The following is a 17096-nucleotide window of genomic DNA, read 5'->3' as shown; positions in this document are numbered from 1 at the left end:
GTGGAAAATTCTTAAAGAGATGGAAATACGAGACCACCTTACCTATCTCGTGAGAAACTTATATGCAGGTCAAGATGTGACAGGTAGAACTTTACTTGAAACAACTGACTGGTTCAAAATTGGGAAACGAGTACCTCAACGCTGTATATTGTCACCCTGTTTATTTAACTTCTGTGCAGAGTACATCATGTGAAATGCTGGACTGGATGAATCACAAACTGGAATCAAAATTGCTGGGAGAAATATCAACAACCTCAGATATGCAGATGATACCACTCTAGTGGCAGACAGTGAAGATGAACTAAAGAGTCTCTTGATAAGAGTGAAAGAGGAGAGTGAAAAAGCTGACTTCGAACTCAACATTCAGAGAAACAAAGGTCATGGCATCTGGTCCCATTACTTCACAGCAAGTAGATGGGGAAACAATGGAAACAGTGACAGACTTTATTTTCTTGGGCTCCAGAATCACTGCGAATGGTGACTGCAGCCATGAAATTAAAAGACACTTGCTCCTTGGAAGGAAAGCTATGACAAACCTAGACAGAGTATTAAAAAGCAAAGACATCACTTTGCCAACAAAGGTCTGTATAGTCAGAGCTATGGTTTTTCCCAATAATCATGTATGGATGTGAGAGTTGAACCCTAAAAAAGGCTGAGTGCTAAAGAACTGATGCCTTTAAATTGTGGCTCTGGAGAAGACTCTTGAGAGTCCCTTGAACTGCAAGGAGATCAAACCAATCCTGAAGGAAATCAACCCTGAATATTCATTGGAAGAACTGATACTAAAACTGAAGCTCCAATACTTTTGCCACCTGATGCAGAGAGCTGACTTGCTGGGAAGGACCCTGATGCTGGGAAAGATTGAAGGCCAAAGAAGAAGGGGGTGGCAGAGGATGAGGTGGTTGGATAGCATCACCAACTCAATGAACATGAATCTGAGCAAACTCTGGAAGATAGTACAGGACAGGGAACACTGGCATGCTGCAATCCATGGGGTTGCACGGAGTTGGATGCAAGTTAGTAACTGAACAAGCTAGGAGAGGGCAAATTGTTGTTCCTGGAATACTTGTACGCAAGAGGGCTCTGGTGAGTATGATGGAGAACTTGCTTTTAGTAATCATAGTCTACTTTTTTTGTTTTTTGCTTTTCATTAGACCTTCCCCTGCATCTGATTGTTTCCTTACAGAAGGAGATCACAGGCCTAATTATATTGCTACATTTTCATTCTTGCATTCAGTGAATTTTCAAGAAACAGAATGAGTAGGATGAGAATGAATCTGTAGCTGTGGGCTGAGGAATTAACCAAGTGGAAGGGCCTTACCTTCTCCTGCTCCCCACTATCAGCAATCTAGCACTAACCTCCATTTGCAAAGGTTTAAAAAATTTTGTAGAGCTTTTAGGGGTAAAATATGTTTTCTTTTTTAAATTTTTAAAAATACTAAAAGATTAGAAATAATTTAGAAAGTCTTAAAAGTATAGAGAATAAAAAATCATCCATAATTCTACAACTCATTGATGACTTCAGTTAACCTTTGAAGTACATCATTTCAATTATACATATATTTTTTTCACATAACATTTTTATCCACAACTGAGTTCACATTACACATATGCTATTTTTTTCATTTGCAATATATAATGGGAACAACACCATACCATTAAGTATTTTTCTTTAAATAATGTTAATTTTGTATAATATTCCACTCTGTGGGCATAGCCTAAGGTTTTGTTTCCTTTTACGTGTTTAAACCATTCCTTTATTGCTGAATGTTGATGCTGTTTCCATATTCTTTTCTATTATAAATTATGGTGCAGTGAAAAGATTTAAATAAAAAATTTTTATGCATTTCCATGATTAACTATTTAAGGTACATTGCTTCTACAAATGAAACTTCTGAAAGCAAAATTTATACTTTTTTAAAAGCTTTTGATATCAATTGCAACTTCTCCTTGTAGCTCCAAAAAATTGTGCCAATTCATACCTCTTTCTTCAGTGTGATGTCTCTCTGTTAAAAAACTGCAGTTGTTGGTTTTCTTCTTCATAAAGAATCATATTTCTTTTTATTAAAAATCTTTCCAACATTCTCTCTTCTACCTTTTTCATTCTCTTATTGATTTCTAAGTTTCAAAGCCATCATTGTGTTAAATTTATTTTACACTGCCTTGAACATTTTGCTGAAAACAGTTTATAGCATCTCCATGAAAGAAAATCGTGTTTACTGAAAAGTTGTGACCTCATTTAAAAGCAATATACATTTGCTGAAAAAGGAAAAAGTACTTACTGACCAATACCATGTCAGGGACCTTGGTGGATGCCTGAGAAACACAAGGTGTGATCCTTAGGGGTCTCACCTTCTCAGCTGGAGAAACATAACCAAGTTCACATACTCTGAAGAGTAATTTTTCTCAACCTTGTTTAGATCAGTGTCCCCTCAAACACTGTCTCACTGTCTCTGGTGTATCACTCACTTCCCATGAAGAATTTCCCCACCTTTCTTTCTGAAGTTCCTATTATAAACCACATAACTAGACCCATTGAATGTGTTTTTTCAGATTATCTGTGCACATCCCATGCTGATTTGACTTCCCTCCCCTAGTGAGGAATTCATATGTTCAGTTCAGTTCAGTTCAGTCGCTCAGTCATGTCCAATTCTTTGCGACCCCATGAATCGCAGCACGCCAGGCCTCCCTGTCCATCACCATCTCCCAGAGTTCACTCAGGCTCACGTCCATCGAGTCCGTGATGCCCTCTGGCCATCTCATCCTTGGTCGTCCCCTTCTCCTCCTGCCCACAATCCCTCCCAGCATCAGACTCTTTTCCAATGAGTCAACTCTTCGCATGAGGTGGCCAAAGTACTGGAGTTTCAGCTTTAGCATCATTCCTTCCAAAGAAATCCCAGGGTTGATCTCCTTCAGGATGGACTGGTTGGATCTCCTTGCAGTCCAAGGGACTCTCAAGAGTCTTCTCCAACACCACAGTTCAAAAGCATCAGTTCTTCGGCGCTCAGCCTTCTTCACAGTCCAACTCTCACATCCATACATGACCACAGGAAAAACCATAGCCTTGACTAGACGGACCTTAATCAGCAAAGTAATGTCTCTGTTTTTGAATATACTATCTAGGTTGGTCATAACTTTTCTTCCAAAGGAGTAAGCGTCTTTTAATTTCATGGCTGCAGTCACCATCCGCAGTGATTTTGGAGCCCCAAAAAATAAAGTCTGACACTGTTTCCACTTAAAGTAGGGCTCTGAAATTTGCTCTAAGAACTGGACAGTTTACCCAAGATCTGGACAGTTTGCCAGTGAGACCTGGCTTGATAAAGCTTGAGTTAAATCATTTCTCTTGGCAGTGAATTTCCTACAGTTGGAAAACCTGAGTGCCTTGGACCCTGACGCCATCTCCACCTCTTTCCCCTCTACTCTAATCTACCCCTGGGCTGCCATTCACAGGTAGTCAGCCGGCCCCTGCTTACCTCCTCCATGAGGGTCTCACAGTAGCATTCTGCTCTCATCTCTCTTTTGCTGCTGCTGCTAAGTCGCTTCAGTCATGTCTGACTCTGTGCGACCCAGAGACGGCAGCCCACCAGGCTCCCCTGTTCCTGGGATTCTCCAGGCAAGAACACTGGAGTGGGTTGCCATTTCCTTCTCCAATGCATGAAAGTGAAAAGTGAAAGTGAAGACGCTCAGTCGTGTCCGACTCTCTCTTTTGCTAGTTTTTTTTTAATGTAATATCCAGCTGATTCCCTGATTCCAAACATCTTGCTTCTGAAGTGATTGGCTCTCCTGCTCTGTTCCTCAGTCTCTCAGTCCCTACCTTGCTATTGTCATCCACGTCTCATAGATCTGATGTTCTAACCTGTTTTCACTGGAGTTAGGTCCCCATGCCTTCTACTGAAACAGTATTGACCACAGTGCCTGGCCAGTGCACTGTGTGTTGTAAGTATTATTGAAGGATTAATGAATTGGAAGCATTCTCTTGCTTGAATTTCACTTTATGTCTTGGGCTTAGTTGAGCCATGTTAACACAATACTCATACTTCATTTTTCTTTCTTTCTTCCCTCCTGTTCTAGATTTCTTGTTTTGGTTGTCTAGTTTCTCTATACTAAGTTCTGTATTAGACACTTTATACATGGTATTTCTAATCTTCACAACCATCTTCCAAGTATTACCATCTGCATTTCACATATGAGGAAAGTGAGAGTCTAAGAGGTTTGCTTGTTTCTCCAAAGTTACTTAGTGAATCAGTGGTTGACCTCACTTCTCCATGGAACCACTCCCAGAATCACTGATCTGTGGTTTCATTTCAGTTCAGTTGCTCATTTGTGTCTGACTTTTTGTGACCTCATGGACTGCCAGGCACGCCAGGCTTCCCTGTCCATCACCAATTCCTAGAGCTTGCTCAAACTCATGTCCATCAAGTCAGTGATGCCGTCCAACCATCTCATCCTCTGTCGTCCCCTTCTTCTTCTGCCTTCAGTCTTTCCCAGCATCAGGGTCTTTTCCAGTGAGTCAGTTCCAATGATCTGTGGCTTGGTTCTTGAATTTTCTGCGCTTCCTTCCCTTGACCCCAATATTATTCTGATTGAGCACTACCATCTTTGTCCGAATCCCAGTTGAGTCTTCGCTCAGAAGGAATGGTGAGGGCAGGACAAACCCAAGAGGTCTTGCCAAGGTCCTGCCGTGAGAGATTGAAGCTGGGGACTGAAGAAGATAGAGGAGCCAAAGATATCTCCACATCTTCAACCTACAAGAGCAGAACAGCAGTGGTATCGCCAAAAGAAATGGGTACATAGGAAGTCTTATTCCTGTAGGTCGTTAGTCAGATGGGGGTTGGAGTTCCAGTGGCTCTTTCCTCCCCGGAAACCATGGCAAGTCTCTTGGTTTTTCTGAGTCTCTGTTTCTTCTTTTCCCTGAGCATCATCTTACCTGACTCTCATATTTATCATTAGTTTACCTATCAAATGATTCAGTACATCTGAACATGCTTTGTAAGGAATAAAGCCGTTAGCTGTAATCACTGTTGTTGGACATATTATTATTAAAGTCAGATTGTAAGCGGAGACACTAGCTTCTTGGGTAAAAGGTGCCTGTGCCAGGGGTCAGAAAGCTGTGACCCCTGGGTCAAATCTGGGCTGCTGCCTGTCCTGATATAGCCCATCAGCAAAGAATGTTTTCCAATTTTTAATTTGGTTGAAAAAAACTAAAAGAAAAATATTTGTGATGTAAGAAGATTATATGAAGTTCAAATGTCGGTGTCTATAAATAAAGTGGATTAGAACAGAGCCAGACCCACTTATTTATGTACTATTTTCTATGGCTTGAGGCATCAGCAGAGTCTAGTAGTTGTGACAGAGATTGTATGGCCTGCAAGAGCCTAAAATATTGACTACTTTTAGTAAGAGCTCAGCAGCCCTGGCCTGCCCATTGCACTCTCCTACCTCTGCTCTCTAACATTGATTCAACTGCAGAATTTCCATTGAGCTTAAAAACTGACAAAAGTGAAGAGTAAAAGATAAGCAGAGGTCCCAACAGCTGTCTCAGCTGTGGGCAGGACCTTTCAAGGCGGCCTCCAGAGTCAATTATAGGAACATGGAGCAAGGTGCAAAGCCATCAGATGGAGCCATGTGACCACCAGCTGACCTCATAGTCACATTCTGCCTCCCTTGCATCCTCCCGAGAATTTCTGAACCTTCTTAATGATCTTCTGGTATGATGTTGAAAAGGGATGGTGGGAGGACATTGGCCTTGTTGCTGCTCTTAGTGGAAAAGCTTCTAGTTTCTCACCATTAAGTATGATGTTAGCTGTAGATGTTACTAAGTTGAGAGTTCCCCTCTATTCCTAGTTTGCTAATTTTATAAAAAATGAGTGCTGGATTTTGTCAAATACGTTTTCTGTATCTATTGATATGATCATGTGATTTTTCTTCATTAGCTTGTTGATGTTATAGATTAATGGATTTCCGAATGTTAAGCCAAACTTGCATACCTGGAATAAATTCTTTGCATACATTTTTGGTTTTGATTTGCTAATATTTTGTTGAGAACTTTTGTATTTGTGTTCATGAGAGATACTGGTCTGTAGTTTTAAGGACTATCTAGTTTTGGTTTTAGAATAATGCTGACCTCATATAAAGAGTTAGGAAGTTCCCTTCTGCATCTTATCTTCTGGAAGAGGTTATATAGAATTGGCATAAATTCTTCCTTAAATGTTTTAATTTACCAGTGAACCTATCTGGGGCCTGCTGCAGTTCTGGAAGGTTTTTAATTATTGATTCAGTTTCTTTAATAGATACAGGCCTATTCAGTCTTTTTCTTCTTGTATAAGTTTTTGCTGATGTATTTTTCAAGGAGTTACTCCATTTAACCTAGGTTACCAAATATGTGGACATGTGGTTGTTCACAGTATTTCCTGATTATCCTTCTAATATCCATGGGATCTGTAGTAATGTCCCACTTTTATTTTGAATCTTACAAATTTGTATTTTCTCTTCTTTCAGTTAGCTTGGCTAGAGGCTTATCAATTCTATTGATCTTTTCAAAGAACTATCTCTTTTTTTTTAAACTGAAGCATAATTGACCTGTAATACTGTATTAATTCCAGGTACATAACATAGTGATTCAGTATTTCTATACATTACAAAATGTTTACTATGGTATGTCTAGTTATCTGTCACCAGACAAAGATATTACAGTATTACTGACTGTATTCTACATGTACATTTCATCCTCACGACTCATTTATATTGTAACTGGAAGTCTGTACCTGTTACTCTCCACCTATTGCATTCAACCCACCACTCCCTCCCTTATGGCTATCACTATTCCTTCTCTGTATCTGTTTCTATTGCTTTCCTTTTTTCATTTGCTGTTTTTTAGATTCCACATGTAAGTTAAAATCATACGTCATTTTTCTTTCTGACTTATTTCACTTAGCATAATGACCTCTAGGACCATTCATGCTGTCACATTGAAATCACAAGAGATTTTTCTTTTTATGGCTAGCATTCCACTGTGTATAATATACCACATCTTCTGTTCATCTGTTGCTGGACATTGAGGTAGTTTCCATATGTTACCCACTGTAAGTAGTGCTGCAATGAACATAGGAAGGCATGCATCTTTTCTAATTAATGGTTTTGTTTTCTCTGGAGAAAAATACCCAAAGTGAAATTGCTAGATCTTTTTGTAGTTCTGCTTTTGAGGAATCTCGATACTATTTTCCATAGTGCTTGAGCCAGTTTTTACCACCAACAGTGCACAGGGGTTTTCTCCACATCCTCACCAACACTTGTTATTTCTTATCTTTTTGTAATGGCCATTCTGACATGTGTGAGGTGTTCTCTCATTGTGATTCTGAGTTGCATTCCCCTGATGTTGAGTAATGGGGGCTTTTTTATGCTGAGCATCTTTTCACATGTCTTGGTCATATGTATCAATATATCTTTGGAAAAATGTCTATTCAGATTCTTGGTGGGATTGTCAGTCCTTTTGGTGTTGAGTTAATGAGTTCTTTGTATATGTTGGATATTAACCCCTTATCTTATATATCATTTGCCAATAAATACCTTTTCCCATTCAAAAAAAAAAAAAAAAGGAGAAAACGTCAGTTAGAAATGAACTTGATATTTTGAAGGTGTTTTTCTCACTCATCCCCCAGACCTCCCCCCAAATAATGGAAAATGCATTTAGCAAAGAAAAATATTCTCTATTCCTTTAACAATGATGTGAGGGATATGTTTGTGTTCTTTTTTGCATTTTTAAATGAGAATAAAAAACTATTACTGTCATTATATTAATACTGTTGACCCTGTCACTATATTTCATACAATAAAATATTAATTGTATCAAATTAACAGTACATGAAATATAAGTAAGTTACCAAGTGAACTTAACACATGAAATATAAGCAGAAAGATAGGTATTTACATTTTCTTCTCTTATTTTCCTTAGTGAGAAGCTGGATGGAAAAGCTAAAAGACAAGGTAAGAGAAATACTTTCTTCCTTTGGATTTATTTTAGAGGGCATAGCTTTGTCAAATAAAAGATCTTCATAATAATGGAGCTTTATATCATTATTCTGATTCTGATAACCTGTGCAAGGATCCAGGACCAGTTCCAGGTACCCAGCAAGAAAGAAGACCTTCCCTTTAAGAAGGAATGCCTTATTCTTTGGAGTGCCATTCATTCTTCTGGAATGTAATTCCTGATATGTACAACTGATAGCATCCTTGACATATCAAGGTGGAGTTCCTTTTAGGGAATTTCAGGAGTGTAATCCCATTCAGGATTTCCCTGGTGGCTCAGACGGTAAAGCGTCTGTCTACAATGCGGGAGACCTGGGTTCGATCCCTGGGTCGGGAGGATCTGCTGGAGAAGGAAATGGCAATCCACTCCAGTACCTTGCCTGGAAAATCCCATGGACAGAGGAGCCTGATAGGTTACAGTCCATGGGGTCACAAAGAGTCAGACATGACTGAGCAACTTCACTTTCAATCCCATTCTAGTGGGCATTTTATGTCCCAGTACAAAGATCTTTTAAGTCTGATCTTCCTGTATGAAGAAGAAATACTTTGGATTTTGGAAGGCATTGATTTTCATGACCTAAGGACAAAAATTGATGGACCTGACTTAAGAATAAAACTTTGTGATGGAAAGAGCATCCTTCACCCATAGTGGAAGGTGAGATTAAAAATACCTGAGCACCTGAGCACTCTCTTTAAGCCCACTTTTATGTGGTCTATCATAGTGCTACTGCTTACTGAGTGACAATGAGCTGACCTATCTAGAAAGGCCAACTATAAAAAAATATTTTCCACTCTTGTATTCATTCTGTCATCAACATCTGTGATTGACAATATTAACTTCCTTCCAGATTCATGTTTTTCATTTTCTTTTCATTTTCAACACTCTCTAAGGTTTCATTTTTAGTGCCTTGTAATTTCAAACTGGAATTACTCATAAAAATATTGGTGGGATTTTGAACTCCTTGATGTAGCCTCTGTCAGATCCAATTACTACAGCCCAGCTCAAATTTCACTGGGGGTATAGTTAAATAGAAATCATTTCAACTGCCAGATAGGAGTTACTTCCAATTCACCTGTCTCAGAATATACATCTGTGGATAGTATTCCATATCTTTTTTATTATTTGAGGTCAGTTTCACTCATATTTGAATGATTAGTATTTATTTTGCTACAGTTTAATGTTAAAGGATGAGAGAAAACATTCACTAGTAGTTAAAATTGTATGATTATATTAATTCTTATCAGTATTACTTTTCTGCTTCTCAGTAAAATTTAGACTATATAATTTTTGCAAATGAGATTATTTTATGTTCATACATATTTAAAGTGATATAGAAGAATTTTAAACCTGTTGACATGAGCAGAAGCCATTTTCGCATCTGTAATGGGTCCAGTTGTCTGAGGGAGGTATAATCAGAGGACTGAGCAAGATCTGGGGTAGGAGAAGCTAAAAAATTCAGAATTGACTATATTTACATTGGTAGTGCTTCTTTCTATTTTTCAGAGGAAAATATAATGCAATGAAAAGTAAACAGGCTTTGGTAGTTTAATCTAGGAATCCATATGTCATTGCTTCTATAGAAAATGTCCTTCTGAATTACCAAAGTGGACAAAAAGTAGACTTAAGAAAATAAATTTGGCACATAGCCTGTTTTGAAATTGAATGTTGCAGTTTCTTACCTGTGTGTGTGTGTGTGTGTGTGTGTGTGTGTGTGTGTGTGTATAGCTTCGCCACTTTGTTTAGAAATCTGGGTAGCTTTAGAGAAAGGCTGTATTTTCTCTTCTATGGACCCTTCCTTCTTATCTTTTCTCAAAGGCTTAGCACCTTCTCCCTGCTCTGTTTCACCAAGAGAGATAATTTTGTGAATGGTTTTAGTTTTCTGAACTGAAGTTTTTCCAGCCCTTTCTTCACTTTATTCCATAGCATTTTTTCAGTTATGTCATAGTTTTAAAAAATTGGAAGAAAAATAGCTGAAACTCCAGGTTTATTTGTTTTATGCTTTGTCTTTATTTTTATTTAACTATTTTTTTAAATTGAAGTATAGTTCATTTATAATGTGTTATTTTTAGGTATATAGCAACGTGATTCAGTTATACATATATACACTTTTCAGATTATTTTATTGTAAGTTATTGCAAGATATTGAATATAGGTCTCTGAATATAGTAGGTCCTTGCTATTTACCTATTTTATATATAGTAGTGTTTATATGTTTAACTTTATATTGGAGTGTGATTGATTTGCAATGTTCTGTTAGTTTCAGGTATATAGCAAGGTGATTCAGTTATACATATATGTATATCTATTGTTTTTCAGATTCTTTTCCCATATAGGTTATTACAGAATATTGAGTAGAGTTCCATGTACTATACAGTAGGTTCTTGTTGATCATCTATTTTATATATAGTAGTGTATGTATGTTAATCCCAAACTCCTAATTTCTCCCTCCCGCTATCCCCCCCACACTAACTCCTTTGGTAACTATAAGTTTCTTTTATATGTCTGTGAGTCTGTTCCTATTTTGTAAATAAGTTCATTTGTATCATTTTTAGATTCCATGTATAAATGATATCATGTGATGTTTGTTTTTCTCTGATTTACGTCTCAATATGATAATCTCTAGGTCCATCAATGTTGTTGTATTTGTCTCTTTCTTGGAGGGATTCAGTTTAACCAGTCCCCTCACTCTGGGAGTAAAATATTATACACTTACTTGATACATAATGCATATGGGTACACACATATATGTATGTATATACATACACACACACACACATGCACACACATGTATATGTATCTTGGGCTTCCCTGGTGGCTCAGACAGTAAAGAATCTGCCTACAATGCAGGAAACCTGAGTTCAATCCCTGGGTTGAGAAGATCCCTTGGAGGAGGACATGGCAACCCACTCGAGTATTCTTGCCTGGGGAATTCCATGAACAGAGGAGCCTGACGGGCTACAGTCTGTGGGGTCACAAAGAGTCAAACATGACTGAGCAAATAACACACACATACTTATCTTCCCCCCTCTCTCTCTCCCCCTCTTTCTCTTCTTCTGGCTAGCTAGCTATCATCTATAAAAGTCTTGTTAGTCATTACTTTCAGAAACTATTTGAGTGTGAAACTATTGCTGTTTTGATGAAAGTCACGGAATCCTGGAGAATTGAAAACTAAACTACATATTTAACTAGCTCTTCAGTCAACCAGTAATATCTATTCAGTTTTGCTTCATTCAATTGTTCCTGATATTGGTTTCCCTGTTAATTGGACTCTAGAAGGGGTGGTAGGTGTTCTCAAAAGTTCTGAATTATTCCTTTTGTTGTGATTGTTTAGTTTTCCTATATTAAAGTGAAGTTGCTCAGTCGTATCCGACTGTTTGCGACCCCATGGACTGTAGCCTACCAGGCTCCTCCGTCCATCAGATCTGAATGACAGACAACCTCCGATGGCAATGGCTTAGCCAAGAGAGAAGTTTGTTTTTCTCTCATTTATAAGTCTGGAGGGAGCAGTCAGGGTCAGTGAGGAACAACACTTGAAGGTGCAGGCTCCTTTTATTTGATGTTCTATCATTTGTGACCTTCATTCTCAAGATCATCTCACGGTTCTGGATTGCAGTTAGGTCCATATTCTAGTCAGAAGGAAGGAGGAAAAAGGGAGGCTGCGACATCCCTCCCCTCTTAAGGAAGAGAAGGAAATGACAACCCACTCCAGTATTCTTGCCTGGAAGATTCCATGAACAGAGGAGCCTGGTGGACTACTGTCCACTGAGGCACAAAGAGTCAGACATAACTAAGCAACTGAGCATGTGCGTGCATGCACACACACACACACACACACACACACACACACACACACACTTCACAGCAGCGATTCTCATATATAGTCTGGACCAGTGGCATTGTGTCACCTGTTAGAAATGCAAAATCCCAGGACCCTAACTAGACCTACTGAACCAGAAACTCTGGGAAGGGGGTCAAGCAATCTGTGTTTAAACAAGTCTTCCAGGTGATTCTGATGCATGCTCAAGTTTGAGAAACACTGTTAAACAAACCTCATAAAGATACTTATGAATTCAGTAGACTTGCGGCAGAAAACTTTACTTTTTCTTACATTTTCTTGAAAACCAGTGTTTCTGAACAAAAACATTAGCCTAAGAAAGGATGACTTTCTCATAAATACAAAACAAACCAAAACCAAACCAAAAAAGCCAACTATATGCAGTAAATTTTATCTTATAATCCATTTTTTAATTTTATACTGTTTTTTGGAATTAATTTCAAATTTACAGAAGAGATACAAGAGTAAGAATAGTAAGAGAACGCCCCTGTTCTTTTATCCAGATGCACTTGGTCTTCCCATGCTGCTCCATTTGTTTTCTCTTTTATTGTCTGTCTCCCTACCTTGGCCCATTTTTTCTGAGCCATTTGAGGGTAAGTTGCATACATCATGATCCTTTTACACCAAATCTTGATACTTCAGGGCTTATTTCCTATGGTTAAGAATATCCTATTAGCAAACCATAGTATAGTTATCCACTTGAGTACATTTAACATTGATATCATACTTTTTATCTGTTCTGGCATCTGGACTTCAGTCTTAGTTAACAGACCCAAAATGGCCTTCATAAAGTCATTCTTCTCCTTGAATACAGGATCTTGTCTAGGTCATATAACACATTTAGTTGTCAGGATGCTTCCAGTCACTCAGTCGTATCCAACTCTTTGCAACCCCATGGACTGCAGCATGCCAGGCTTCCCTGTCCGTCACCAACTCCTGGAGCTTGCTCAAACTCATGTCCATTGAGTCGGTGATGCCATCCAACCATCTCATCCTCTGTTGTCACCTTCTCCTCCTGCCTTCAATCTTTCCCAGCATCAGGATCTTTTCTAACAAATCAGTTCTTCACATCAGGTGGCCAAAGTATTGGAGCTTCAGCTTCAGCATCAGTCCTTCCAATGAATATTCAGGGTTGATTTCCTTTAGGATTGACTGATTTGACAGTTTTCTTTAATGTGGGCCATTTGTATAGCCATCTGTTGTCTTTCCTGATGCTGATATTTTTAAAGAATATGGTGCTTTAGAAAACAGAATGTTCAGTTTATTGGATGTTTCCTCATGATTAGATTCAGCATTCTCAGTTGGAATATGCATGGATTCGGTTCTGTCCTTCTCAGGGAGGTAGTGTGAAGGAATGGGCACGTGCAATATTTCTGAACAGAGAAAAAGTGCTGAGCACAATTTATAGCTTTATATGCAGATACATCTTATTTGTTTTCATTTCTTCAGGAAACAAGTCATGGCAATTCTAAAAAAAGAGGTTATCTTCACTTAGTTTTGAATGAAGAATGGTTAAATTACATTTGAAGAGGGTAGGTTTCTTTATTCCCTTCTTGTAAATTAGTTGCAATTTCAAAGAACAGGCAAATCACACACACGCGTGCACACGCACACACACACACACACACACACAGGAGGGAATGAGGAGAGGAGAAAGAGATTAATTGAATTTTTGTAAAGTCTACATTATTTAAAGCTCTAGAAATGAGAAGCCTTAATGTGTAAATAAGAAATATGCAGAGTGACACATTTTGTAATATTCATGTTTTTGGTGTGGAGTTGAGTTACATAATGTTAAGAGACCCACAGGTTGATCAAGTTGAGCTTCCAAAAAGTTCAAGTATCATCCTTTGAATGTAGAGCTCTGTATTAATAAGGTCAAATCTACTGGGCTTAAAATTGATCATACATCAACATATATGTGTATTTCCATCACTGAGAATGGTGATGTAAAATGAAACTCATAGTTCTGGTGAGAACACCCAGATTTTGCTATTGTCCGGTGTTTGCCCACATGGAAAATTACATACTTTTGTAAGCCTTCTGTAGATCTAGAAGAACTTTAGAAGTTTGGGTTTTGGCAAAGCATATTAATTTGTTGAAAAATGACTGGGCTTTGTTTCTTTGGGAAAAACAGTATGCTGAGGAATGATGCTATGTTCTCAAATTAATGAAAAAAATTCCACATTGTGCTCTAACTGAAGACTCTGGAAAACAGAACAAGTGAATGAGCTGGCTATGTACAAGAGGACGCTGCAGTTTTGTAAGGTCTTGTCTGTTCCTTTGATTACTTCTAGAAATGTTGGGAAAGCATCACAGCCCGCTTACTTCAGCATTTTTTAGAAAACTTTTATTTTTTGTTCTCTGTTTTGGGCTCATTCTGAAAGATACTGTGCTATATTACAAGTTTTAGAAATAGTTACATAAGTGAACAAACTCATAGTTTTTCTCCTGTAAAATAATGTCTGTCTAAAGTACTCACTATAGTATTTTTTAAATTGTTAATTGTTTATGTTTCTTTTTTCCTGGGTAGGCTTCTAGAAGGGGTCGTCCTGGAACATAAACCAGTGTCGTGTTTCTCCATGAAGGGCTATGGTTATTCATATACCTGTATCTCTCAGGTGTCTTACTGGCCAGGATGCAGAAATGAACCTTCCTTAGGGTGATGGCCTTGCCCTGAATTTGGGTTGGTTCTGCACTACTTACTCAAGTCCAGGGATGTGTGGAGATCACGCTGGTCTCTTAGGACCAAAGTATCCATAATAACACCTTGGAGATGTTGGATTTCAAACCGCCATTGGGTTTGAAATCTTCAAAATCTTTTGGAAGTACTAGCACTGTTAGCAGTGATATGTCTGGCCTCTGTAACTTTCTTTCTTTGGAGCCTGGGACACTCAGAATTCCCTGCCAGCCCTCAACTTTGGTCTTGTTCACTAGGCAGATTTTTTTCTTCTGTATAAATGAATCCATCTACATTATGTGCAACTCTCTCTCATCCTTGTCTTTTCTGCCTGGCCTCCAAAACCTAACACCCTTTTTTCCTCTGCAGGGCCTTCTCTTCCCTGCTGTCTCTAGAAGCTCTCTCTTTTCACTCACATAGAAGCAGATTCCTCTTTCCTTTCCTACCGTGATGCAGCTAAGATTGTAAGAGGGGAACCACCAAAGTCAAGGCCCCATTTGTCCCCCAAGAAACACAATATTCCACTGAGCAATGCCCCCCCACCGTATCTACCCCTGCCCCCTAGAGCTAGACTCAGGCTGCTATTTGCAATTTATGGCATTTTAATAGTCCTGGCAGTTTCAGAGGCTACTTCATCCATCTTGAATACAAATTATATTTCTATCACCAAAACCTGATGTTGACAAATGTGCATAACCAAGTGGCTGGAGGTGCCGCCAGGTCTGGCTGATTTATTGCAGTATTTATATGTATGTGAAATATCCAAAAATGGTCCTACCTCTCTCTCTGTTGCCTTCTCCCTAAAAGTAACTCTATTCCAGGTGCTACTTCAGAACAAAGCTGACAAGAGGATTCAGTGTCTAAGAATCCCACTGCCCTCCAGCAGAACTGGGAAACCCAGGGCAGTGGTCTGTTTAGCATCCTAATGCGTGTTTCCTTTCCCATGCAGGCAGGCTATATGTCTGGGATGTTGGTGCCCGTAGGGGTTGGGATAGCTGGAGCCTTGTTCATCTTGGGAGCGCTCTACAGCATTAAGGTTATGAATCGCCGAAGGAGAAACGGCTTCAAAAGGCATAAAAGAAAGGTATGGACTCCACAATAGCAAAACCTAATCACTTTCCCAACTGTTCTTTGCTTTTCTAATTTGCTTAATAAGGCACATGGGGCTTAATGATGCATGAATGGTACTGACGTGCCCAGTGGTTCCGATGAGCTACTGCAGCTGCAGCCTTGGCTTCATTTGTTCACGTGTCTTTTAAACGGGACCTGTTCCTCGGCTTTGCTCTGCAGCAGGAGTTTAATGCTTTTTCTGTTTTCTTTCCCCAGCAGAGAGAATTCAACAGCATGCAAGATCGAGTCATGCTCTTAGCCGACAGTTCCGAAGATGAATTTTGAACTGAACTGGAGTTTAATTGGGAGTGTCAACGTGATGTTATTATTTTTTATTTGAGGGCCAAAAAAACAAAAGAGAACAACATCCTGCCACATTGGGCCTGTCAGGCCGTTGGTCTCACCGTCTGCTGGGTAGTAGATCTTTCTTGTACTGAGCAGAAAAGGCATGCTGTATATGAACTGTGATGCGCAGTATTTGTTTTTATCCTGTAGTGAATTTTCCACAGCCATGGGCTACAGCTCATAAATATGCAGCATACATGTTGTTCAGTAGAGTTGCTAGGTTAGATAGAGTAAATATTTTGTATTTTTCCACAGTGTCTTTCCCTTGGTTTGGATTACCTGTGCTAAAGTGTAACAGTTCTTGCTGCCAAGGCACACTTGACTCTGAAATAGAAATCTTAACAAAGAAGAACTTGTGATGATTGCTCAACCTACTTGAACCTTTGGCTTGTGGGCCACGGCACACACTACATTCGCATCAAAACTAGCAGCAACTTGGAATGAAATCTTTTTCATCAAGATCTCTCAGTGCATTAGGATATATGTAGATTTGTATGTACCTTACGTTGTGTACTTGAGTCTCCTGGTTTTATTATTTTCCCCCTTCCTTTTTATTCTCATTCTTGGCAAAGAAAAAAATGCACCAGAAGTAATGCATTAAACTGACTCTCGGTCTTCATGTAAGCTTGCTTTCTTAGACAGTGTAATTGAGTCCAACAGATGTATCCGTAGATTCTTACATGTTTATCATTAAGAGAGATCCTTTTAGTATATCATCGACTTTGTCAAGAAGAAATGAGGAAGAAATCAGGAGGGAAAGGAGGGTAGATAAGCTCCCAAAGCGTTTGCCTCTGCTCTTTGGCTCTGTGCTTGTGTGGCCACCATTCTGAATTATTCAGAGCACTGCTTTTCTATATCTGCAGTCTTGGTCCATGTATGATTGGACCACCATTGGTTCTTGTTTGGCTTTATTAGAAAACTGCATTCTCTGGTAGGAGCAGGCTCAGAAGCTACGAGTCCTGGCACAAGACAGAGCTTACGAAAAACCAGCCTCTCTCAAGGCGTCTCACGTGGAGATGCTGGACTGTGCTAGATCATGGCTCATTTCCCGTGGAATGCAATTCCTTTTCTCTGGATATTTGGGACTTTTAGGAAGTGCA

At 39.0% G+C, this 17096-nt stretch overlaps 1 protein-coding gene across 1 annotated transcript in view; it reads left to right on the top strand.

Annotated features, from left to right (window-relative positions):
• The window catches only part of ARMH4 (armadillo like helical domain containing 4), a 144337-nt gene extending 128332 nt beyond the window's left edge, over positions 1-16005 (top strand). Inside the window, exons 6-8 of the mRNA XM_052647006.1 lie at positions 7952-7983; positions 15491-15625; positions 15868-16005. Of these exons, the coding sequence (XP_052502966.1) occupies positions 7952-7983; positions 15491-15625; positions 15868-15936 (236 nt within the window). The 3' untranslated portion in view covers positions 15937-16005. The remainder of the gene's footprint in view (positions 1-7951; positions 7984-15490; positions 15626-15867) is intronic.
• Positions 16006-17096: the final 1091 nt, after the last annotated feature.

This window comes from Budorcas taxicolor, chromosome 10, assembly GCF_023091745.1.
Source record: "Budorcas taxicolor isolate Tak-1 chromosome 10, Takin1.1, whole genome shotgun sequence".
Classification (NCBI taxonomy): domain Eukaryota; kingdom Metazoa; phylum Chordata; class Mammalia; order Artiodactyla; family Bovidae; genus Budorcas; species Budorcas taxicolor.
This window is presented reverse-complemented; position numbering and strand designations above follow the sequence as displayed.